This window comes from Tympanuchus pallidicinctus, unplaced genomic scaffold (assembly GCF_026119805.1).
Source record: "Tympanuchus pallidicinctus isolate F22 unplaced genomic scaffold, pur_lepc_1.0 scaffold16, whole genome shotgun sequence".
In the NCBI taxonomy this organism is placed as follows: domain Eukaryota; kingdom Metazoa; phylum Chordata; class Aves; order Galliformes; family Phasianidae; genus Tympanuchus; species Tympanuchus pallidicinctus.
The window spans coordinates 24,682,252-24,706,962 of NW_026294679.1; the positions used below are offsets into that span (position 1 = coordinate 24,682,252).

At 40.0% G+C, this 24,711-nt stretch overlaps 2 protein-coding genes across 10 annotated transcripts in view; one reads left to right on the top strand and one right to left on the bottom strand.

Moving 5' to 3' along the window:
- Positions 1 to 1,284: 1,284 nt before the first annotated feature.
- HNRNPH3 (heterogeneous nuclear ribonucleoprotein H3) lies at positions 1,285 to 7,214 on the bottom strand. Of its 7 annotated transcripts, none has more exons than XM_052678042.1 (10): positions 7,098 to 7,214; positions 5,685 to 5,820; positions 5,046 to 5,184; positions 4,329 to 4,516; positions 3,875 to 3,961; positions 3,547 to 3,662; positions 2,482 to 2,617; positions 2,173 to 2,253; positions 2,003 to 2,089; positions 1,285 to 1,703 (listed from the first exon to the last, which is right to left on the bottom strand). In XM_052678042.1, exons 2-10 carry the CDS (start codon positions 5,800 to 5,802, stop codon positions 1,627 to 1,629), a joined length of 1,029 nt encoding a protein of 342 aa, XP_052534002.1. In that variant the 5' UTR covers positions 5,803 to 5,820; positions 7,098 to 7,214; the 3' UTR covers positions 1,285 to 1,626. The 7 variants fall into 7 exon arrangements, with proteins under 7 accessions (XP_052534002.1, XP_052534006.1, XP_052534001.1 ...); XM_052678046.1 differs by lacking the exon at positions 7,098 to 7,214 and adding an exon at positions 6,671 to 6,863 and having other exon boundaries at positions 4,374 to 4,516; XM_052678041.1 differs by lacking the exon at positions 7,098 to 7,214 and adding an exon at positions 6,671 to 6,863.
- A 297-nt stretch (positions 7,215 to 7,511) lies between these two features.
- The window catches only part of PBLD (phenazine biosynthesis like protein domain containing), a 73,882-nt gene continuing 56,682 nt past the window's right edge, over positions 7,512 to 24,711 (top strand). The window contains exons 1-9 of one of the 3 annotated variants that reach the window (XM_052678053.1): positions 7,512 to 7,619; positions 9,486 to 9,585; positions 10,706 to 10,804; positions 11,205 to 11,314; positions 11,463 to 11,492; positions 11,991 to 12,079; positions 13,074 to 13,252; positions 15,516 to 15,578; positions 22,228 to 24,426. In XM_052678053.1, coding sequence (XP_052534013.1) covers positions 7,536 to 7,619; positions 9,486 to 9,585; positions 10,706 to 10,804; positions 11,205 to 11,314; positions 11,463 to 11,492; positions 11,991 to 12,079; positions 13,074 to 13,252; positions 15,516 to 15,578; positions 22,228 to 22,340 — 867 coding nt within the window. In that variant the 5' untranslated portion in view covers positions 7,512 to 7,535 and the 3' untranslated portion in view covers positions 22,341 to 24,426. Of the gene's footprint in view, positions 7,620 to 9,485; positions 9,586 to 10,705; positions 10,805 to 11,204; positions 11,315 to 11,462; positions 11,493 to 11,990; positions 12,080 to 13,073; positions 13,253 to 15,515; positions 15,579 to 22,227; positions 24,427 to 24,711 lie in introns of those variants that run through there. The other 2 variants (XR_008205298.1, XM_052678054.1) reach the window with 2 other exon arrangements.

Here is a 24,711-nt window from a genome sequence, read left to right on the forward strand (position 1 = left end):
AATTGTGTTATTCAAGAGTCATTCAGAATGACTTCTGGTAACTTACTTGGTGATGCCAAATAGCTTGAAGTGCAACTACTTTGTTCTCAGGTATGTCAGTCTTAAATCAATAGTAAGTGTTCTTTCTCAGAAAACAGAATGCAAAGTATACTTGAGGAATTATTAGAGCTGTGATACCTATTTAGGTAGCTGATAGAGAAATCTGTCAGATGTAAAGGTATTTTTTCCTGCACCATCACTGCTAGGCTGACTTCAAGTCATCTTTCCTCCCCTTCCTCTGCCCCATACTTGAGTATTTGGAATATTTCCTACTGCAGATGAGCCCTGCTGCTATTACTTCCAATAACATTGACACAAGCACACTCTCTAGTGAAATAAACTCCATTCTACTATCTCCCAGAGCAAGACATTTATTACATATATAACACAGTACTAGCAAAACAGGTGACAGACTTTCAATACCCAAGATTACATTTGACATTTTAAGGGAGGCGTTGAGGACAAAGCAGTTAATTTGGGAGATCACACTGGCTCAGAAGAATAAATACCTTATTACACATCAGGTATGGTAAGTGTCTTCAAACATTTTTTCTTACACATCTTACATGTCACAAATGCACAAAAACTGTTTTTCAATGTGGTTGGGGTTGTGTCACTTCACAAATATTGGGCTTACAGTTGTTTTCAGAGATGCCTGGCTTCTACCAAATTCATTCATATAATGGTTGCCATGTTTTGAACAAATACAGACAAACCAGCTCTGTGCAGGGAAAAAAAGAAAGCTCAATGGTGTTGAAAGACAAGTGTTAGGAAAATTCTAGCTTGCTTCAAATAATTGTCTTCCCAAAGCAGTTTGTGAAGAAAAAAAGCAAAGGTACCTTTCAACTTGCTAGCATTTGACTGTTTTGCTAGTGTTTGATTAGCAACAGCGTTGCAAGTTAAACGTGTGAAATGAGTATCTAAGAGTTCTACAGCAAAGCACGGAAGCAAACAGTTGTAGCCTGGGTGTGTGGATGACAGAACTTGGGAAGTATGCATTTGTGCAATCGCGCCATTTGCAGAGCATTGCTGATACTACAGGGAGGAAAGCCAGATCTATGACTCCTCCACAGCTTGAGCTTAATGCTATGTTGAGAAATTACTACATACAACTTATCAAAAAGATTTAGGAAGGATTGCTACCAAGTAAGCTTACCTACTATCTACCCTTTTCCCCTTAAACAAGAGAATGTATCAAACTCATTTACTACACCAAGAGTACATAGAACTCAGTGTTCATAGGAGTTACAGTACAACCACCTTTATTGAACCATAGTACAACATCTCAAACCAATTGTATTCTTGAATATGTAATACATCCTTAGGAGTAACTAGTATAAAAAGTATCAACATCAGTGGTTTGAATATAAAAATTTATTTAAAGTCAGAGTATGCAACAAATAAAACCTACAGAAAACAGATTTTCCCATCACAAGCTCTTGCTTACCAAATAATATTGTGAAAACACATTCCTTCAGTCATTATAAAGTTCTTAAAATACAAAAGAAATTAAAATTTTGTAAGAAAGTCTAGTAGACCAGAGACTGTTGTTTCTTCCAGGGTATTTTGTAGAAGCAAGGCTATCCTTCAATACATCCCACGCCATCCTCCTCCACCCATATTGCCTTGCCCATAGTATCCTCCACTATTTCCACTGCCACGACCTGCAAACAATTGACACAAGGTCACGTATACATACCTTAAAAAGAGAAAAAAACGTGATGGGTAATAAAAAACTGTTCAGCATCAGCTTAAGATATACTTCAGCACTATTTTTCTAAAAAAATATTTGTTGCAATAGCCAAATTATGAAAAAGTGCCCCAGTGATTTACTATTTAAGCCACCCCCTTTCCTTTCTCCCAGCCCACAAAACCCACCCTTCCAAATCACATACACACAGACACAGTAACACAATCACAAAGACAATCATAGCACAATCATTAGGACAGAATATCTACTTACTGTAGCCCCCCAAGCCATCAGGAGTTCCATAACCGCCGCTGTAATTGTTACCCATTCCCATTCTACCAACAGAGCCATAACCTTGATCTGAAAAGCAGAAGGTGCACTGTTACAACCTTGCAACTCCATCACGTTTTGCAGAACAAGCTGTATTTGGAAATGATACATACCCATTCCATCTCTGCCATAGCCTCCCATTCCAGAGCCACCTCCAGCAGTTGAATTCAGAAACAGCTCAATGTATCGATGTTCTGTAGGAAATAAAATCTACTCTCAAAAAACACAGTAAAAAAAAAGTTTATCCTGCATACAGTAGTTGGAGAAAAGAATTTGAGATGATCTACTTGTTCTGATCATCAACAAAAAGTCCATTATTAATACTATATTTAAAGCACTGTAACTTCAGTTTGAATCCTCCTACTGATTTACACCCTACTGAAATCAACTCAGTTAAACCCCCAGTTGAACACGACACTCACGCATGTGATTTTTATCCTTGGACATAGCAGCTACCGCATCCTCATGTGTTACAAATTCCACATCTGCCTCGCCTGTGGCTCTTCCATCTGCCCCAATATCGATGTGAACTCTTATAGGATTCAATGGTGAGAAGAACTAAGAATAAAAACAAAGAAAAAAAAAAAATCAAATGAATTTAGAATTCAAGCCAGGTATGTTTTCTGGCGCCCCAGTAGTTTGCAAGGCACTGTATTAATTTTCTCTCATCCTGTCACACAAATTTAATTACTTGCCTCTAAGGTATTACTTAGAGGTTTCTGTTATACAAATGGAAGAACTCCAGCTACAGAGCTTGACAAGCTCTCTTTAAAAAGAGATGCAAACAAAAATACTTGTCTACACACCTCTCTTTAAGAAACATGCTCTAATATGATGCCACCCTAGAAAGGGAAGATCATTACCTCGTTTTGAGGAAAAAAAAGCCAAACAAGGTTCTCAAAATAAGAAAAATTATGGAACTAAGAAGAAAAAGCTGTCAATTTCTCTTCCTACAGCAGTTATTAGAAAGATACAGTAGGCCATCATTCCTGAAATTCTGTAGAAGTCCTTTAATTGAGCTCTTATGGGTAAATGTGAGCCTTCCATTCTGAACAAACACAGCACCCTACAGGTTTCCCACCTTGTCTCCCTAAATCAAGACTCATGGCCACATACAAATGTGAAAACCATAATCACATCTACTATCAGTCTTCTACAAAATAAGATTAATATCTTCAGTTAAGCTTAAACTTTTGAGTCTTGTGAAGATACAAATTTCAACATCTGTCTCTTATTTCTGAAAATATAAAAGTATACAGGGGTTAAATGTAATTTGGGTGGCTTCTTCAGTAAGCTTACCACAGGCATTACCTTTAAAAACCTCACTAAGTATGTATTAAGTACTGTAGAACCTGCATAAGTAACTTAAGACTTTAGTTACTATGTATTAGAGCTATCACTCACTGGAGAGCCATAAGCAAGTTTGGAATAGGGAAGAACATAGAGATTCTTGGTATCAGAAAGCCTGATTTTGCTATTTTACTTACATTTGCAATATCGTTCTCTGTTGCTCGAAAAGGCAGTCCTCTCATGTGAACAAAATGACCGCCACCATGGAAACCTGAACCTGCATCTCCAGCTCCATAGCCATGTCCTCCCATGCCTAGGAAAGAAAGGTAAGTGAAGAACGACACACACACCCCTTTTTTTTTAAAAAAAAAAAAAAAAAAAAATAATTATAAAAAGAAAAGCACTCTCACCTCGACAAAACAAACACAATCATCTTCCTTTACAAAATAATATAAAGAAAATAAAAACAGAACTATGTATGCCTTGGGAATGTTATGTTTTACTGTTAAAAAAAATATTTTTTACCTCTCCCATCTCTCATTCGGTCATCATAGCCATCATTTCCATAGCCATAGTTATTATAACCACCATAATCATCAAAGCCACCATATCCTATACAATGGACAGAAGGAAAAGAGCAATTATGTTACTACTGAGAAATCACAAAGTGATACACAAGAGTCAATTTTTCAGTCTCTGGGCACCTGGAAGTGCCACTGCAAAGCATTAAACACTCATTTCTGAACTGACACATCCAACTGAGATATCCAATTCTGCTGAAAAAACAGTTTTCTAGTAACATCCATTACTCTTAAATACTAAGCTGCATTTTTTCTTCCCCAAAAAATTACAAGTAAAAAATTCCTTTTGAAGAGGCATGTCAAACCTAACGGGAAGCTACTGCCATTTCTTTATTTCTTGACAAAGACGTCAGAAACATGAAACTGACAACAGAACCTCTATCATTAGATAAACATACCACCGTCATATCCACCACCTCCTCGACGCATTCTGTCATACATACTTCCACGCCCAGCTCCATAATAACCCCCTCTTCCTCCTAATGGTCTATCATATGGTCCAGGCCGTTGTTGTCCCATCATTCTTCTCGGCATGTCAGAGAATCCTCTGATTTCACTCTTACTACTTTTGAAGATTTCAATGTATCTAAATAAGAGAGGATTTTCAAGGTAGAAATAAGAATACACGTACAAGCTGTCTGAACAGTAGAAAAATAACTAAACGTACAATGTGATAAAAATGACTACAGATACCATAGAACTTAAGTTCCTCCTCAAAACTGTTAAGAATCTTAATTGTATCAAAGTAAAACTTTACAACGGCAAAAAATTACAACATGAAAATTCTAGCTGTAGAAATTAAGTATAAAACATGTCTTTTCAGTATGAGAAACATACTGTTGAAAAACAATGTCTGGCTATGGCAGCACTTATCACAAATTACCCTACATGAAAAACGACTGAAACAACATTCTAAGTTTAGCAATCTACACAGAGTAATACTGTCTCCCCCGCCCCCCAAATCTACCGTATTTCCCCAGTTAATTTAGGATCAGTTATAAAAATTCTTTAAAATACCCCATTCCATATAATAGTCCCCAGCCCCCCAAAAGCATTACTGTCCCACAACCCCCAAAAATAACCATTTAACACCATCCCAAACTCTCCATCCCCACCTGTGCCCTATTCTTTCCTTGTGTTTCCCCAGAGCATTTTCTGCTATCTCCTTTGAAGCAAACTGCACGAAGGCCTCCCCTGTGCTTCTCCCCTGGTAGTCCAGCGTCAATGTTATCCCATTTGGCACGATTTCCAACCCTTTAACCCAAGGACAAATAACCCCATCAAGGGGAACAGTGTTAAAGGCTGAAACATTCCCATCTGTAGAAAATACTTAAAGCATCTAAACAATAACAACGAAAAAAAGCTCTTAAGTTCCCCCATCACCCAACAATACAAGCCAACGATCTTTCATTAAACATTTATGGATTTAGCCATACTTGTTTTTTGTTTTAACTATGTGAACATACACCCACCTAGGTTACATGAAGAAAACAAAGCTACCAATCAAGCAATTTAACCGCTCCAAACGCGTACAGGTTATAATCACAAGACATTCACCACCTTCACTAAATTAAGACATGTATTCAACTTTGCTACGTCTACAGTTATTTGAACAGGGCATACACCTTACTCAAGGCAATTTATGTCAAAGCAATCCCCCCTCCACCCCGCTAACGGCCATTACAAGTTACAGGCTTGCAAAGCATCGACTTATCTTTCACACAGTCTTTATGCTTTGACTATACTAGAGATACCTTGGAAAAACTGAACGATCTCTTCCTTGCTACAGCCGAAGGGCAGCCCTCGGAGCCGCACCACCGTTCCATCGTTGGTTGTATCGGTGGGCCCGTTGTGCTTTCCACTCCAGTCCATTTTTGTCTAAATCAAACGCTACCGAAAGGAAAAAACAAAACATTGAGACATAAAAACACAACAAATCGGGTAGGTTTTCATTAACAAAGCGGCGTTCGGCAGCATTATGGATATTTCGCTCAATTCCCTGGATATTTCAATTTCACTCGCTCGTACATAAGCACGTGGACGCGGCGGCCCCCGGCAGTGCAGCAGCGCGGGCATCGGCGGCGCGCACCAGCCGCTCGGCGCGCTCCCGGCCCGTAACCTTTTGTCTCTCGCGGCGTGCCGGCAGAGGGGCCGCAACCGCGCAGCGCTGCCTCTCCTTTGTCTGCCATCACGGCCCGGCCGGCCGCGCTCCCGCTCCTTTTCCCCTTCCGGAACCACGGCCGTTAATCCCAAACCAAAGCGGGAACGCAGCGCGGCCCGTCTCGGACTGGGGGCGGGGAGCTCTCTCCCTCCCTCCCCCCCCACCCGGCGCCGCCGCCATTTACCGCGCCTCCCCGAGCCACCCCCCCCACCGCCGACCGCCACGGACGCCGTCCCCGCCAAGCACCCCACCGCCACCTCTCCACTTCGGAACGACTGCCGAGCTCCCTCCTGCCCAACCCCGGCTTCGGGGTGCGGCAAGCGGTACGCCGCCGAGGCTCGTCGGGTCGGCGGCCGCGTTCAGCTCCGGCGCTCAAAATGGCGGCCGGTCGGGAGCGAGGCTCCGAGATCCGCGCCGCACCGCCCCTCCCCCACCCGCGGCGCCACGCCGCCCCCCCCACGGGCCGCGCCGCGCACACGGCCGGGCCCCGGGCCGCTTCCGCGCCCACCCTGCGAGCGGCCCGGAGGGGCTCGCCGCGGCCCGGTGCCGCCCTCTCTCCCTTTCTCACCCCGCGCTCACCGGGAGACCTTCGTACGCTCCTCGATGCGTCCCAGCGGGAGCTGCTGCCAGGAAGCAAGCCCCTCTCTTCCGAGCGGCCGGCGACCAGCAGCCTACGCAACCGCCGCTGGCAGGATGGCGTCCCGACCGCGCGGCTATCGCGATAGCACCGCCGCACACCTCCGCCCGCCCGGACGACAGCGGAGCATGCGCGCCTCTGCTAACAAGAGCCGGCGAACGGCGCCTCCTCCCTCTTCTCACGAGCGCGGCTGAGCGTCACCAGGCGCACGCGCGCTCCGTTCGCGCGCTGCGCTCTCTTGGCGCCAAGCCGTCCGCCCGGCGGCAGCGCGAGATGCAACAAATACCCGCAGCAGTCAGATACCCGCAGCAAACATTCTCGCAGCAGATAGATACCCGCACCGGACAGATACCCGTAGCAAACACATACCCGCAGCAAACAGCCGCAGCGAGTGCCCCCCAGTCTCCTCACGCAGGCGGTGCCTCGCGCGCAGATGCCTGTGGCCCGTCGGGCGCTGCTCGCTCCAGCTCCCGGAGTCGGCTCGGGAAAGGGGATGGGAAAGCCCGGCCGCTCTCTTCCCCTCAGTTTTAGGGCCGCGGCAAAGCCGTGCGATGTTAAGATCGGCCTGGGGAACCTCACCAGCTCCCGCCTGCGGAATCGCCTTGGGGCGAGGAGGCGGAAAGGCCCGTTGGGCCACCGAGGAGCGAGGGACGGAGTAGGGAGGTGCGCGCAGGGCCGGCGGCAGGCCGCGGGAGGAGGCTGGGAAGTGACGAGCGGCTCCTCCCGCCGTCGGGGCGCATAAACGGGGCCGCGCTGCGGGCAGGGCACCGTAGGGAGCAGCGGGCAAAGGCCGGGAGCGCTGCGGCGATGCAGGTCCCCCTTTTCACGGTTGATGCCTTTACAAACCGGCCGTTTTGTGGAAACCCCGCGGCAGTTTGTCTGCTCGAAAATGTAAGTCTGAAAAAGAAACGGACGGCTCTTCAATGAGGGGCTGCAGCGGTGGCTGCCATTGTTGCGAGGTTGCCTGGGGCTGCTGCCTCCAGGCAAGGCGTGCTTGTGCCGCTGCCCCGGGCGGAGCGGCTTAGCCGTTATAACGGGTTCTCCTTTTTCCTTCCCAACGAGGTGGGGTTTTTTTTGTTTCCTGTGAAAGAGAGGAGAGACGCGTACAGCCCTGTGACTGAGTCGCCTTGTGTCCCTGTGACAGGCAGGTTTTGCTGCAGGCTGCACGGTGCCTGTAGTGCAGTCATTCTCGTGAAGGTGTGCTGAGCAGATGGTGCTAATTGGTTTACCGCTCCCCAGAACCAGCTGTTAGACCAGATTAGAAACGTACATGTCTTGTCTTATTTGTGTGGTATCACTTGATAGGAATGGGAAGGTAAATGTAGTAGTCTGTTAGTGGTTCGCATTGGCCCTCTGAATCCTGCTCAGCTCTTCCTGAACCCTCACAGATCTCATACGATGGAGCATGCTTACCAAGACAGCCAAGTTGGCACAGTCTCGCTTCAGAGCTGTTTTTGGCTATCTAAAATCTAAACAAGCCCTCTCTGAATGCACTGACCTTCAACTTGTAAACTTATTATGTTAATACATTCAGAAGGTGACTTACGTGTTGCCTATGGCATGTTGAGATTTTAACGTTTCCTCTGCCGGCTAGAGGCTTCAGGGTCGTTAAAGATGAAGTTGTAATTAATTTTGTTCTGAGCTCCGAGAACATATGGAGCAGCTAGCGCTGCTTCTGTTCTCTGTTCCTTCCCAAGCCTCAGCAGCTGCTTTTTGAGAACTGGAGTACACGAGTGATGATACTAGCCCTTCCCGAGAAGTGCCACATGATGGCAGTATTTCAATAAAATTCTATTATTTTCAGCAAAATGTTGGCTGGTCTTTGTTCTAATTTGGTATTTCTGTAGCAAGTGCTAATTTCCTGGGTTAAAGCAAAGACTGTGAAGGGTCGGGGTGTTGTCTCATCGTGTAGGTTTCACCATGGAAGGATCGATCTGCTATGCCTATCACTAACTGTTCTGCAGCAATAGCAGGGGATCGTTGGTTCAAAGGATTAAGGTTATTGAGGGAAAAAAGTCAAGTTAGCAGGGCAAAGTTCGATCTGACCAAGGTTGAACTTGACCAGGTCCGCTTAGTACATTTTCATTTGTATGTTAGTTCTTTACAGACCAGACCCTTGAACCTGGCTGGTCTGTGTGACCAGGGGGAAAGGAACAAGAGTGAAGCAACAACTTATACTGTTGCTATACCTCGTGTGCCCTTCTATCATGCAGTGAGCTCCAGCATGTTTCTTCCTTCAGTTTCTTGTTCCAACTTTTACTGACTTAGCACATTGTTCCTGTTGCTCAAGGAGTAATGTTGAGGATACAGCAGTAAGTGCTGATAAAATGCCTTAGTTACTGTCCTGGCCATTGCGACATTCCCCCTGCTAACATGGGTTTCTCAGAGTTAAAAAGGAGAGCCGTAGCTATTTTTAGGTTGCTAGCAATGACTTCTTGTTGTGCCTTCAATCAGAATGAAAGATACGTCCTTCTGGAAGGACTGACTTTAGCATTTTGTAACTATCCCCCACATCGTTCAAGGATCTGTGGGCTTACAGACGAGATATGGGTAATGGCCACATACCACAGTGATTGAACTAGTTAGCCTATTCTGTGCTCCAAGGGTTTTTTGTATTTTTGCCCTCAAATGTTTTGAACTAAAAATGAATCTGCTTCATTATCACAGGAAAATGAGATGACTGAATTGATTTGAAAGACAGTTTGATTCTGTATTTTTATGAGTTGTCATTAAATGGGTTTGTCATCTCATTGTTAGGACTTGGATGAAAATTTGCACCAAAGAATTGCGACAGAAATGAACCTTTCCGAAACTGCCTTCATCAGAAAACTGCACCCTACGGATGACTTTACCAAAAGTGAGTGGCTTTGTTTGCCCTGCAGTCTCTTAGAAGAAGCAGGAAGAAACTATGGGTGCATTTATAAAGAATGATGCTAATGTATAAGATGGCAAAAGCAAAATTGTGGAGTTGTAATGCATCTTTTAATAATATTATTAAGCCTTTTGCACATGGATTCATTTGTTCAGCTTTTCCAATTCATTTTACAGTACACAAACATTATTCATAAATCTGATTGTTTGTTTTAGTGCCTTTTGCAAAATAAGCAGATTGTGTGCAGAAAGTCTCCTGAAAATGCTATGCAAAGGTCCTTCTGTTAATACTTCTATTCCTGCTAATTATCTCCTGAGATAATTCTCTTGTACAAGCAGGAGAAGAGAGACACAAAGCTTATTCTGTATGCGAAAGATTGCAAAGGGAATCTGGCTTGGCTGTTCAGGAAATCATCACTTACTGGAGATTGCCACAAAGTCTCAGTGATTCTGTAGAGGTGGTACTGGAACAAACAGGTTTCCAAAACCAAGGAACCTGAAATTGTACCTAGAGCCCATCCAGAATCACTTTGTGGATTAGTTTTCAGCCGAATCAGCTTGCTGAACCTGCTCACTTTGCAGCCATGGCTATAGCCTGGCTTTTCATTTTAGGTTAAGGTACTGTATTAGCATACTTGCTCTTAGATTTTATTTTTTAAACAACTGATAGCAATAGGATTTTTAGTAAAATGAAGGCTTACCATACTTTAGTCTTTCGTGAGTACCAACTGGTGGCTTAAGCAAAATAATTCATGACTGACTTAGCTGCGGTGCAGATTCCAGTACGCCAGCAAAACCCTTGTTTCACTTAGGGGGATAAAGGTTTGTTTTTGCACTTCTAAGCAGAGCGCTTTCTCTGCCGAGTTGACTCTTTGATCTTGTAACAAAGTAGCTTTCCTCTATTAGGAGTAGATCGCAGTTGTAGAGGGGTCTCGAGAGCTGTAGGTATTCCAAAAATCATCCAAAGGCAGTTGTAGGAGCCTTTGAGACCAAGACTGATTATAACATGCGTTTTGATTGACTGAAATGCCATTAATCCTTAGAAACTGTAGGAATAAATTGAAAAGAAAACACAATTCCACTTAAAAACAAACTTTATTTTTAAGGTTCCCGCTTTGGACTCCGATGGTTCACCCCGGCCAATGAAGTTCCTCTCTGTGGTCATGCTACACTTGCCTCAGCTGCTGTTTTATTTCACATAAAAAGTAAGCTTACAAGCTATTTGTTATTATAGTAGATGTTATAAAAATTGTTTCTAATTAAGAAAATCTCTCTTTTTGTACAATTAAGTCTTCAGAACATTTAGAGAACAAGTGTGGAGATACCTTAGGTATTTTCTTTTACCAAGTGCTGTCAGGCTGCAGTCTGATGTCTACACTTGTTCTGATGCCCCACTATCCTATCTCTCTTCCTAAGGAACAATGCTGAATATGCAAATATCATCTGGGAATTTTGCCTTGCAGTACAAGTTTACTGAACTTATTGGATTTTATCTGCATAACTTTTTTGAACATACTGGGCTACTTTATGAGCTATAATAATTTATTTCAAGCTCTTATGTTTGATACATACTGATATGTTTGATAATGTTCTCTCTCTCTCTAGAAAACCCAAACTCAGTTCTTACTTTTGTGACTCTGAGTGGGGAATTGAAAACAAGACAAGAGAAAGACCATATTGTGCTGGACTTACCGCTTTACTCAACCTACCCACAGGTGAGGCAGGGTTTTGTTCATAAAAGGTTTTCAAGGAAAGCATCTATTTGCTTGTATGTGTGTTTGGATACACATCTACCTATTTGTACTTGGGTAGATAGATACATGTAAGTACTCTATGATCTACAGCTTTCTTTTTTTCCTTTAGGAACTTCGGGAAGTAGAAGAATTAATAAAGGTAAATATAATGAGAGATGTTCTCTTAGAAATGCATTTAAATGAGCTATAATTGTATATTAGAAAGTGACTGGAAAGTGGTAAATTCACTTTGCTTGAGGCACTGTGCACGGAGGCTGAAAACTCTGAATCCTGTAGTTCAGGAGATGGAATACTTCAATATGCTATAGCTAAGCTTTGCCTTCTGCTGGCTAGAATGTCACATTTCATGGGCACTTTTGGCCTGCTGTATGCTTGTGAGGGCAACCTAGTGTCCTTGCCCTGTTCTTAGTCCCTGGATTTCTTTCCAGGTTGACATACACAGAGCTCTTAGCAACTATCGTATCCATTCATGCACACAGTGTATTTGCTTTTCTTGCTTGTACGTACTGGAAAGTTGCATGAAGGATGTTGCATAAGCCCTATTCTAGCAGGGATTTCGTTATTGTAGGAAAATTGTAAGTAAATATTTTATTTTCTAGTGACACTGTTTCTTTTTGTTTCTTTTTTTTTGTACCAGGCTGCCACTGGTGACATGATTGTTCAAGATCTCCGTTATTCTCCTGACACAAAGAAACTCCTGGTCCGTCTCAGTGATGCTTATGAAAGGTATCTGGTACTTTTTTGGAGCAAGTGTGCAGAAATTGATTCTTTTTGTTTAACCACTGTTCTTTACACACATGGCTCACTTATCTATTTTTGAAACAGGTGGAGATTGAAAACACAAATTTAAATTCCTATGTTAAATAATTCTTTAATCTTCCCTGTGAGCTTACGGAATCGGCAACGCTAAACAAGATTAGTCGGAAAAATGTCTTCAAGAAAGGGAGGCTTAGGAAACAGTTTTGGTGGTGGTGCCTTTTTGCCAATCTCCTGAGTCAAAAGTGGAACAGAAAACTGGGGGTCTTGGTTCTCAGCTGAAGAAGTATTAGTTGCATAGCTGTACAGGTGCACTTAGTGAGACAGGACGTGCAGACAGAATGCTGTGGGTTCCTATGCCCCTATGGCTGACTAATCTGCTTACACATACTTTACAGCATCATAAGTAGCTTTACAGAGGAAATTCCAATTCAAGTCATTTCGCAGCATTTGTTAATCTCGGAGACCTGAATTTCATTGTTATACTTAACAATTTGTATACATGTTGTCCAGACCTGAATTCTTTAATTCTTCCAAAATTTCATTTTTTAGGGAAATATCTGCAACTTACAGAATTGTAGAGTGCTTTAGAATTCTCTGATCTGAGTAATATAAACTGCTTGCTCATTCAGAAAGTAGGTGGAATGCTTATTGTTTGCATTCTGTAGTGATGAAATATTTTTTTCAGTAATGAAAAGGTTGACATGAAAGCATACATTTTTGGAGGTTATATTCTTGGGCACTCTGTTTTCATAAGTAGATAAGAAATGCATGGTTTGATCTTTTTTCCTCTGCTTGCTAGAAGTGTAGTATGTGTTCTGGGCAGTCATATAAAATGGCACTTTACTGTGGCTGTTCAGAGAGTGCAGGGATGACAATCTTAAGGTTTTTTGATGCTTTTCAAAACTTAAACTCGTGTTAAATGAAGAATATGGAATATTCAAATTCTGTAATTAAATTCAAGGTCTGTGCTGGAAGAACTACAAGTGGGTGCACAACGTTTTCTGTCAGCTGAAAAAACTGGGAAAGTGAAAGGACTCATACTCACTCTGAAGGGAAAGCCCAATGGAAACGACAAAGGCCATGATTTTTACTCCAGATATTTTGCACCTTGGTACGGCGTGCTGGAAGACCCTGTTACAGGTGTGTGAGCACATGCATGGGAAATGGCTTAGTCTTGTTTCAGTTTAAAGATGTTTATTGAACTTGATTCATGTGCCTTTATACTTCAAAGTATCTCTTCTAATGAAGTACTGTTTTCTGTGGACAGCAGGATAACTTTCCTTATTGATTCCAAACTCGTTTAGAAAAAGTCAGCTTCCTGCTGTCCTCAGGCCAGATATTCCTGCCTCTTTTTTCATTACTTTTTCCTGACATATTACAATTAGATGTCAACGGTTTGCGGGCTGGTTCGGCCCGGTTCCGTGACGAGCGGGGCGGAGGGATCCGCAGGTCCGCGCCTCCAGAAAAAAAGGAAACAGGGGACCCCAAAATAATTAAAAACAGCGGCACCGATCTGAGGAGAAACAAACTAATTTACTAAGTATATTATCAGAATGCAAGATAACACATTATAATACAATATAATCAGAATTGAAGCTAATAAATCAAATATAATGAGAGAGAGAATGTCCGAAAGGTGGATAGGCCTCACCACAACGCTGAGGTGAGATGCGCAGTCCAGTTGAGCTGCAGGGAGACGGGAGCAGCGCCCACCACGAAGGGCAGGTGAGAAAGAGCAATCAGGTGACCTTGCCAGGAGTTAAACCTCCTCTCCCTGACCACAAGGTCCCCTGGGGAATGTAGTTCTTCTTCTCTTCAGGGCAGGTACCCAGGACTTGAGCATTAACAGTTAAAGTCCCAGTGCCCCACATGATGTTATGATGTGGAATACCGAAAGCCCAAAATCACAAAACCATGACAATTAGAGAAAAGCAAAAGATTACTTGTGCAATTCAGCAAGTACTATAGAAGAAGTTCACATACACTTCTGTCATTGTTTTGTATTTGTGGTGCTTCAGCTGAGATCTCCTCTAGTTTAAGGACTCTTTACTGTGGGTGTTCTCAGCCCTATGAGTAATACAGACTTAGCTAGTTGTACTTTTAGAGGCAGAACTTCTAGTTTCTTTTATGTTCTGTGATGTTTGCTGCAGAATAAAGTAATGTTATTTGCTTATGCATAAAGTGATCACAGATTAATAATTAGTCCGCTGAGAACTTGATCAGAAAGTTTCATTACATATTTTGCTGAATAGAAAACTTCTTTATTGGAGTGGTGGTGGTTATAGTACACTTCTAGCAGAAGGTTTTATAAGGAAATATAAGCCACATGTTTCAGTTTTTCTTTTTTTTTTTTTTTTTAACTTCCAGTCCTACTTTTCTGTTACAGCCAGGAGGCAGAGTGGTAGATGTATCTGATCCCAGAGCTTGTTTATTATTGTTATATAGGAAAAGCTAGATGTTTGCTGAACCTTTGAGATTCTAGATTCCTTATAGCTCATAGTTGCTTGTCTTGCATCTGTAAGTTCTTTTATAGAAACAACCTCTTCACTGTATAGCTGATTTATACTTTTAACAGTGTTATGACTTTGTATTATCTTTCTTTTGCAATAATTCCTTAACCATTATATATCCTGGTGTCCCTGAGCCCTGATAATTACACTAGCTTCACATCTGGGTTTCCTGCAGAATGTCTTTGCTCATAGCAGCTGATTTGCACTGACACAACATGAATCTGAGAAGTCATTCTGGGGTTTTAAGATATCTGCCCATTGGGATACAGTAACTTGGTTTTCCAGAGGCTGTAGCAAGATCTTAAAAGATCTTGAGCTACGTCCTGATACTTAACAGTGATTCAAGACTGGGGGAAAAAAGAACAAACAGAGTTTTGTTTGTGAAAACTGTTAAGGGAGGGAGTTTTTTCTTTTTCCATAGTGACTTCTATCCACCTGTTCCTAGTCTTAAAAAATATTCAAAAATCGTTTCAGTTTTTTTTCTTGTGGTTTTTGCTATTTGTTCTATTGAATAACATACTGTCGAGGTAAATAATGTTACTGAATTTTAATGTTTTGAGATTCAGTTATTAGGAAAGCTCACTTGTTTATCAGAAGTCAATACTTTGGCTCAAATGTTATAACTTATACTATCTATTATTCCTGAGGCTAATTACAAAGCCCTTAGGCAAAATTTCCATTGGAGTTGGAAGATGAGGAAGTAATACTGCTTGATTGTAAACAAATGAAATGCAGAAGCCTTAAGTTCTGTTTGCTTTGCAAAATCTAGGCATTTTTACTCTTAAGTACAGACATGGGACATTCAATCTGTGTATGGCATTTGCATTTTGAAAGTAATCGCTCTATAAAATAGTGATTCTAATTCTGTGCTTTTTGTTCCAATTTCTTTTAAGGATCTGCCCATGCTGTTCTAAGCAGCTACTGGTCAGAGCAGCTGGGAAAGAAAGAAATGCTTGGTAAGAGGAACTGTTTTCTTGCAAAGCTGTTCATCTATTTAAAAAAACAAAAACAAAAAAACTACAATCCAAAATATTGTAATAACTCCTTATCTGTTTCTCAACTTCAATAGTAAAATTTTTTTCTGAGAGGTAATCCTTAAGAAACTGCTTTCTTTCCTACCTCCCGATGTGACACATTAAGTCTGTAGGGAATCTGAAGTATGTGGACCATAACTCTGTGCTTGGTTTTTGATCTCAACTTTTGTATTTTTACTGTCACGAACTTTCATCATGACTGAAGCTTGGTGAACTTTAGTTGATGTTCACTGTGTGTTTTGACTCAATTGTACTTTGCTTGTTGCTCCTTAGGGCTTGCTTTTTCTTATTGGGAAGAGGTATCAGTCACTATTCTCATTCACAATCTGTATACGTCTCAGTACAATGTAGAAGCATGGAATCATAGAATTTCCTGTGTTGGATGGGACCCATAGGGATCACTGAGTTTTCCTTTCCGTTCATGTATATGTTGAGATGAAAAAAATGGTTCTTTCTGAATTAGGGATTTTTAAAGGGAAATTAGTTACTCGAGATTAATTCCTTCAATGAGTTCTTTAGGAAACTCATGATTTAAAGTGGCTTGTATTTTTATAGCTAGATAAGAGGAGACGTGCATTCAGATTGTACTTAAAGGACATGCTTTATGGTACAGTTTTTTCTTCTGTCCTAAGATCAGTTTTCTCATATGATGATGTTTTACATAGTAGCAGGAAAGGATAGAACAAAAAGCAATCAATTAAAATGTATCTAATGTTAAATATTTAAATGGAAACAAGGTGCATAGGCACTGGCAACTTCATTTGCTTGTAATGAGTGTGATTTGCAGTTCTACTCTTGAGATGACCGGATCTTAAGTGAAAGAGCAGATTTATTATTGATAATTGTTTTGTCTTTGGAAAAGTTAGGCTTAGTGGATCACGTATTTACTGCTAAGCAAATAATGAAGACCGTGATGGGGGAAGAAAACCTGGGAGAAATGGTTACACTTGACAAGGCTAGATAGAGAGACATTGAGTGCTTCTTCACTTCTCATGTTTCTGTTGCTTTGCTAGAAAGTGGAAGAACAGAAGCAATGTGAAATACCCTCCTAACCCTCTGGTTCCCTTGCAGGGTGGTGATGTTGGTGTTGAAAATACTGTTCTTTTATGCGCTTGTTCTCAAAGACATGATTCTTGTCACTTAGTCTAAAACAAAAGTTGGATCCTTAATCTAATAGGATTCCTTGTTCCCTAAAGGAAACGTCTTTCAAAACGAACAGCTACCTTGAATATAAGCTTTCCTGTATTTAGCCAAATGAATCTGAGACCAAACTTTCCTTGACACTGATAAGCTCTTTAAAGGATCTGCTAGACCTCCATAGCTTGATGTGGTAATCCACAGTGACTGAGACTTTTCCATCACGAGTTGAAGGAAAAGTTTTGCAATCTGTTCTGAAGATCTCTTGCTTGCATTTGTATCATACAGATCTATTATGATTTCCACGAAGCTGCGGGGGGGGTGGGGGAGAGGGGAGGGAAACACCATACTTTTTGAAAAGAAGAGGGGAAGCTGTCTTTGTCATTGTATCCAGATGGACTGGCTGTTTGTCTTGAGATTATAGAATCATAGAATGGCTTGGGTTGGTAGAGACCCAAGGGCTCATCAGGTTCTGACCTCCTGCCATAGGCAGGGCCACCAACTTCAGACCTGGTACTAGAGCAGGTTGCCCAAGGCCCCATCCAACCAGGTCTTGAGCACCTCCAGGTGGTAGTGTGGAGATCAGAAACTTTCATCCCACTTGTAGACAGTGTTTCATTAAATAATCAGTCAGAAATTCTGTCTGCATTTTTAGGTGGCATTTTTTACTTTTATGTTTTCATGTATTTTACGTGTACCATGTTTTACCTCTTTTGAGAAACTGTCTTAAGCTGCAAAGGCAACTGATACAGTAACCATCTCCTCTAATATTTTTATTATTTATTTTATTTTTTATTAAAACAAAAAAAAAGTCCCATATTGCCACAAGGTAGGATTTTTTCATTTTTTGAAAATGACTATCACAGTCTAAAGGGCTACCTGGCAAGTAGGTGGATGGAGATCACAACAGTGGGTTTGTAGAATTTTATTACATACAAGGACACATTAGTTTTATTTCCTGTATTTTTCTACTTGAGTACAAATCACCTCCGAAGATTCTACCTATGATTAGTAATGCAACTGTATATCAACCTATTATGATTTCTTAACAAGAAAGAAAGTGCATGCATTTTGTGTATATGTGTGTGTATATATATATATATATATATATATATAAAAGATGAATATAGCAGCAGCAAATAATGTAGCAGCAAATACATACTGAGGTATTGCAGGTTATTAAAAATATCTCACTAGTCAAATAACAATAATGCTTACAATTAATTGCCTACATGTGCACATATATTTAAAATGTTACTGGTAGTGAGTGCTATCAAACCATTCCCAGAAGTGGGTGTCAAATAGACCTCAGAAGGGTCTAATTAAGAAGAGTTTACCCCCCACAAGTAGGATCATATAAATAATAGAGAGTCTCACTTTGAAGGCAATCACCTTTGTGTCATGGGCTTTTGGGGTCATTCCCAGCAAAGATTTGGTTTGTTTAGGAAATTCTCTAGGAAAAGGAAAAGTTTCTGCAACACAGGAACTACTCAAAGAGGCTCTGTTTTGCTTAGAAAATAAGAGATTTTAATATGACAGACACATGAGCGTACAGTTTAGGGTGTACAGTGCTGCTTGTTTATTTCCCCTGAGACAGCCAGTATAGCTTCCTATCCTCTCTGACATTTTGCTTTCTCCCCGCTTTTTTATCTTTTGGCTAAAGTGGCCAATACCAGTTGCTGATTCCTACTGTCCCAGGTTGGTGTCCCATTTCTCCTGACAATAATTTGCAATTACAGTTCCTTATTTTTCCATTATGGATGACTTTTTCAGGATGTCCACAGTTCTGAGGCATTCAGCCTCGGAAAAGCCAGCTGTGCCTTTCTAGGGGTGCTCCTGACTCACAAGCCTTGTTCTCAGGCTAGCTGTCATGGGCTATTTTTCCCATAATAGGCAAATATCTTTTATGACTGCTGCCATCAATGCATTGTTTTGTTGTTCTTTTTTTTTTTTTTTTTTTTAAAATATGTGTGGTAGAAATGATATAAAACAGATTTAAAGGGGACAAATTCATATGGCCTCTTATCAACCTGTGGTTTTTTTGGTAAGTTCAGAAAAATCTTTTCCTCCCATGTGCATGGAAGGTTATCAGGTAGTACTGGAGTGAATTCCATTTGTGATGTGGCTATTTAGAGAAGGTGGCAGTCAATATATCATTGAAGGTTGATAAGTTAAAGCATCTCTTGAGTACTTAGAAACTTCTGCAGTGTCTCTGCAGTATCTTTTATTGCAAGAATAAAGGTTTTCTTCCATTTAAAATTGAAAGTCTTTGAGTTCCAAAATAGATGAGATATGAAATTGTATACAAAAAAAAAAAAAAAAGAGGAACATTATATTTGTTATCAGCTCTTTCTGGGTATTGTGACCTCTAGGAGGAGGTCAGCTACATCTCTGCTGAAGTATCAGACATAATATCCTGTGTCTGGGTTCTCTTCCCATCTTTATTAAACCAAACTTCCAAACAACAAACTCTCAATAACTACAAAGAGAATTTTCCAGTCTTTTTACAAGGTGAGATACTTTACTCATTTTTCCTGGAGATATATATTTAAGATGTGTCAAATGGGAGTTTGCTATCAGTCTTTATCCTTTTCTTCATTTGAGGAATTCCTGAAATAGTATTAAATATGTTTTTAATAAAGATAATTTATAATGTCAGATATTTTAGACTTTCATAATTGCCATTGAATGTAGTATTTACACTAGTTAGCAGTTGTATCTGTATACAGTTTTTTGTGTATCTTTTATGTCATTTTGTGTATCTTTATGTCATTTATAAACATGCATAAGAAATTTAATACACCCAAACGTATTGTGAAAGATTTTCCAAATTTATTTGAAGAGAAGAGTTTTAATTCAGGGCAATTTTTAATGCTTGGTGAAGCTGGGGGGATCTTTCTGGACCTCTTTAATCCAGTTAACTAAATTAATGTGTGAATATAATTGCTTTTGTTGTTGCCTCTAACTTCTGTGATTGCTTCTGGGGTTTATGAGGAGTGGGAGGAAGCAGATCTTACTTGAACTGTAAGATCACCTTCTCAAAACATTTGCCAGAATTTCTTTCAACTTAAGGTCCTGTCTCTTAACGTTTTAGTCTCTTCCTTTTTTTTGTGAAGAAATTGCTTCATGAGATAGAATAAATCTACATTTGTTAGGTTTTTGCTCATTCAAAGATTCATGAAGTAGAGAGTTTTGCACAGTTATAATCACAGTTTTTAAATGATGAGATTAACTGGAAAGACAGACCAATAGAATTCACTGCTTTTTTTTTAGTATGTGTTCTTTTTCACTGGGCCGCATCAGATTTATGCACAAGTGCAGCATTTCTGCCAAAGGAGAGGTGTTTCACTCCATCAATCAGAAGATTTGTTGACCTTATTTTTTGGAATATAAGTCTCAGAGGTCTTAATTTCATTAAGTGATAATGAGTAAAGCCTAAGTACAAGGACTTTTTCCTCAATCCTTTTGTAAGCATTAGAGATTTGGTCAAAACAATGATGATTTCTAAAACCAGGTATTTTTTCAAGAATAGCACTTGTTCCTGATTTGTCATTATCATGACATCACAAATAAAATCCAGTAGTTCTCAAATTCTGTAACCAATGCTCATGTAAATGGGCCTAATCTAATAAGAGGCTCCTCAAAGCAATGGGTTGATGTTGGTGTGAGGTCACTGGCCCCCTTCTGAATGCTACATTACATGTAAGTGTGCTGAAGTTTTTTGTACATACTATTGAACTTTCCTCTATCTGAGGGTAATCACAAAGGAATTTAGGGCACTGAATTGAATTGCTGTAGATAATTTTTACAGATCATAACATACTGAAATAGCTGCATGATCCAAAACGCATCAGAGATGCTTGAATCTCTCTGAAGACATTGCTATTAAATGAAATCATCTGATTAATGAAATATTCCGTGCAGCTCTGCTTTCTTTCAGTCACAGTGTGGAATATCAGTGTTTCTGTGTGAGAGAAGGAGAAGATGATCAAATATTATTTACATACAGTCTTGAGCAAGATCTTTGTGGCTTTTTTCCTCTTATATTTTGCAGGGTTTTTTTTAAATAAAACAAAATGGAGCAAAATCAAATTAGTAAGTCTGCCATGAAAGAGACAGCACTGGTTCCACATTTAAAGAAGGAAAAACAAAATCTAACCAACCTCTAAGATCAGAAATCTTTTCTTTAGATCTGCTATCTCAAAGAAGTGGGAAAATTCAGCTGTGTATCTGTACTTGGCAATAGTAGTTCACCAAATTTAGTGTGGCATGGACCATTAACAGCCCAAAATATTATATTTGAAAGCATTTGTTCGTACATACATACTGCTCTTGTTAAAATCAATAACTGGTAATTCATTGAAGAGAAAAGACCAGGAAGCATCCATAGCAGTCATATAGCTCCTACTTGCACTGTTTTGGGACCCTTTGCTTAATCTAGGAATCTGATATCCTTGCATAAATAAGAGCTTTCTTGTCAACCGTGGCTAAGAAATGATCTGACAGTGTACAGCATATGTACCATCTGTTAGAGATCTCGTACACTGCCAGGATCCAAATACAATCTCTACCCTGTTATAAATTAGGATATCATGAGGATATCATGTTCCCTTTAGCTTTGAACAACTCTTGCAGCTGGAATTTCATTAGGTAGAGAGACTAAACATCAGTGAATTGTCATCCATTTGCAGCCTTTTACAAAAGCAAAACATTATGAAACTCTAACCTTTGCTAGATGCCATCCTAACCAGGCCGCTCTCTGACCAAGTAGTTCTGCAACTAACATTGGACTGACTGAAACAAGACTGCAGAGTCAGCATGCCAAGCATTATCTTCTCAACTGAGTATGACTAAAAACATTTTCCTTAAAAAAATTAGATTTATGATTATTTATCAGTGGAAAGCTTTTATCATTAAACTTTATCCAAGTGTATTAAATGATATATTCAGGATTATGTGAAGTTATAAATTTGTTCCTGTCTGTGTAAGACTTTTGTCTCAGTTTGTGACAGCTGAAGCAGCATCTGTATTTCTTTGCAGACTTTTTCTGCTGGTTACTTCAGTTTTACTTACTCATTAACCAAATGTGTTCTTAGAAGCTAGTGTCTAGTTCTAGTTCACTACCTGTGAAGTGATTCTTTCTTCTTAAGCAGATAATAATATTCTTCCTTCTTGTCTAGGGAAATGGTCTATCTCATGAGTGGGTACATTAGGACATTTTTAGATGTGCAAAGAAGACTCAGTTCATTACAACAGAGTAAACCAGCATCCTTCATTACTTGCTATTACATACCACTTTGTTCAGACTCTTATGTCGAATTCTAGTCTGAGATACAGAGACCGTGTTAGCCTGAATTTTCATGCATTTTATAAAAATTGATTTGTAATACTAAAGTTTTAACTCTGGATTCATGTTATTCTTGTTTCCATTCAGCTTTTCAATGTTCTCGACGTGGAGGAGAGTTGAAGATTTCACTTCATGATAATGGAAGAGTTGAAATTGCAGGGCAATTTGCTATTGTATTGAAAGGAAACTTGACTTTATGAAGAAACTGACACTAACAGTATCATGTATCACACCTTTATATTACTCATATTGTGTTGATTGTATCTTAGTTTTAGGCAGAGCGCTACCACTGTCCTCTAAAATCTTTGATTACTTATTGTCCATTTTTAAAAATTGCTTGAAAACGTTCACTTTTAATCTTGAAGATCCCTGGTATCATTTCCTTCACTTTCATGTCAGGATTTCATCTGTAAACTGATCTCAGAAATTGTCCAAGGACATCCCTCTTATTTTTCTGCTCTTAAATAATTCTTTTTTTCTTTTTTCCTTTTTTTTTCCCCAGTTTCCACATTAAAAGTCACTTGACCTTCTGGATTGATTTATAAACTTCTTTATGTGACAAAACAATCAAACTGACTATAGTCAGCTTCCTTTCTCTGCCACATATTGAAATGATTCTTCTGTTCATTAATTTACTTGAATTAAAACATGAAGAAAATACAAAAGGTTTGGAAATAGAGCTTTTTTTTATGAACAGTCCTTTTCATGGGTAAATGTAATTGCTGTGACTTACAGTTCTGCTTATTCAACACTTCACATTTATAATAAATTTAAGAGATTGGCATAGTGATACCCTGAAGACTGTTAAAAAATGGAAAAAAAGAAAATGTTATTGGTTACTGTAATGTCACTTACTTTTGAAGGACTGAGGATTTACTCATAAATTAAAAGTTTGTTCTCTAATATTCTTCAGTGAGCATGCTGATTCAGATGTCACTTTTTCCTTTACTGTTCTTATCTTTTTCTGGGTTTATTAGGAATACCTGAAGTAACTGAGTTACTCCAGCTGAAGTTCTGTTTTCCCTTTCAGATCACCTTTTTCCTAAACTTTGAATTAATTCCTTAATAGAGTCCAATCCCCTGCTGAAGCAGGTTCCCTACAGTGTGTTGCACAGGAAAGCATCCATGTGGGTTTTGATTATCTCCACAGAAGGAGACTCCACAACCTCTCTGGGCAGCCTGTTCCAGTGCTCTGTCATCCTCATAGTAAGGAAGATCTTTGTTGTGTTCAGATGGAGCTTCCCGCGTTCCAGTTTGTGCCCATTGCCCCTTGTCCTGTAGCTGGGCGTTGCTGAAAATAATCACAGAATCACCAAGGTTGGAAAAGACCTTCAAGATCATGCAGGCCAACCATCCACCTACCACCAGTAGTGCTCACTAAACCCTTTCCCTCAACACAAAATCCAAACGTTCCTTGAACACCTCCAGGGTTGGTGACTCCACCACCTCCCTGGGCAGCCCATTCCAGTGCCTGAAAATAATGTGCTGTGAATTCAAAGGCATTGTCACAGTGTGGGAACAGCTGAATCTTATATACAATCCTTTATAAATGCTGAAGAACTTAGTTGTGACAAATTATTGTAGTTACAGATATTTTGAATTTCAACACTTTTAACTCACTGAAGCCCAAGTATCTGGGGGCAAATAACAGAGTGAAAATCCTAGGATTTATTTAAAATATAAGTTCCTTGTTATTGTGACTGCACAGAACTTACTGAGTATGTGATTTAAATGCCACAAAGCTTGAGAACTAGGTGGCAAGCAAATCAACACATTGAAATGCATGTCTTCCTGTATTAAGGCTTGCTGAAGTTCAGGGACCTGATATACAATTTATAAACGTGGAGTCATTGTAGGCAAGGCACTGCAATGGAGACAGCTCAACAGCAGTGTCGCAGTGGCATGTTTTGCAGTCACCTTGATCTTGTCTTCTCATAAAGCAAATCACCACTTTCCATTTAGTGCCTTAAACCTCCTTGAGCCCTCCTGCAAGCTTGTTTTGCTGCATTTGCTCCTTTAGTCTGGTTTATAAAAGTGTGAGTCTAGTCCATTGTCTGAGATGCTTTCAAAAAAAACAACAACCCACCTCTTTAAGAATATAAATGATCTAAAACAGCAATTATTGTTCATCTGTTGACATTTAACAAATAGTACTTTTTTTCTTTCTTTCTTTTTTTTTTTTTTATTTTCCCAGGGGGTGCTAATAATGAACAAAGGCTGGAAAATTTTATATATCTCTGCTATCTAAATTTCCTGACTAAATGAATAAACTTGCTGCTTGATGCATTTTTTTTAATGGTTTACTACTACTTAGTCTCTTTCAGTTCTGGATAGAAAAATCACCAGAGCTCAGGTGGGATACTATGCCGTAATGTGTTTTTAATCAACAGATTAGTTAATCAGCCATGATTAATTAATGATGAATTAATTATACCTTATTGTGCAGTTCTGCTGCCTAAATTGAGCTTTAAAGGAGTTATTTTATTAATCATCATTGTGCTAATTGCAGACACTTACAGAAGGATCTCTAATTAAACATGCAGCCATATGCAAAGCAAGCAAGGCTGCTGA

Bases quoted from the DNA above. Each gene is read 5' to 3' on its own strand.
- HNRNPH3 (XM_052678042.1), bottom strand. From the start codon at position 5,802: ATGGACTGGAGTGGAAAGCACAACGGGCCCACCGATACAACCAACGAT. The intron at 3,663-3,874 runs GTAAAAAATATT...TTTCTTTCCTAG, and splicing joins CCGAATGAGAGATGGGAGAG to GCATGGGAGGACATGGCTAT. The intron at 2,618-3,546 runs GTAAGTAAAATA...TTTTATTCTTAG, and splicing joins CAGAGAACGATATTGCAAAT to TTCTTCTCACCATTGAATCC.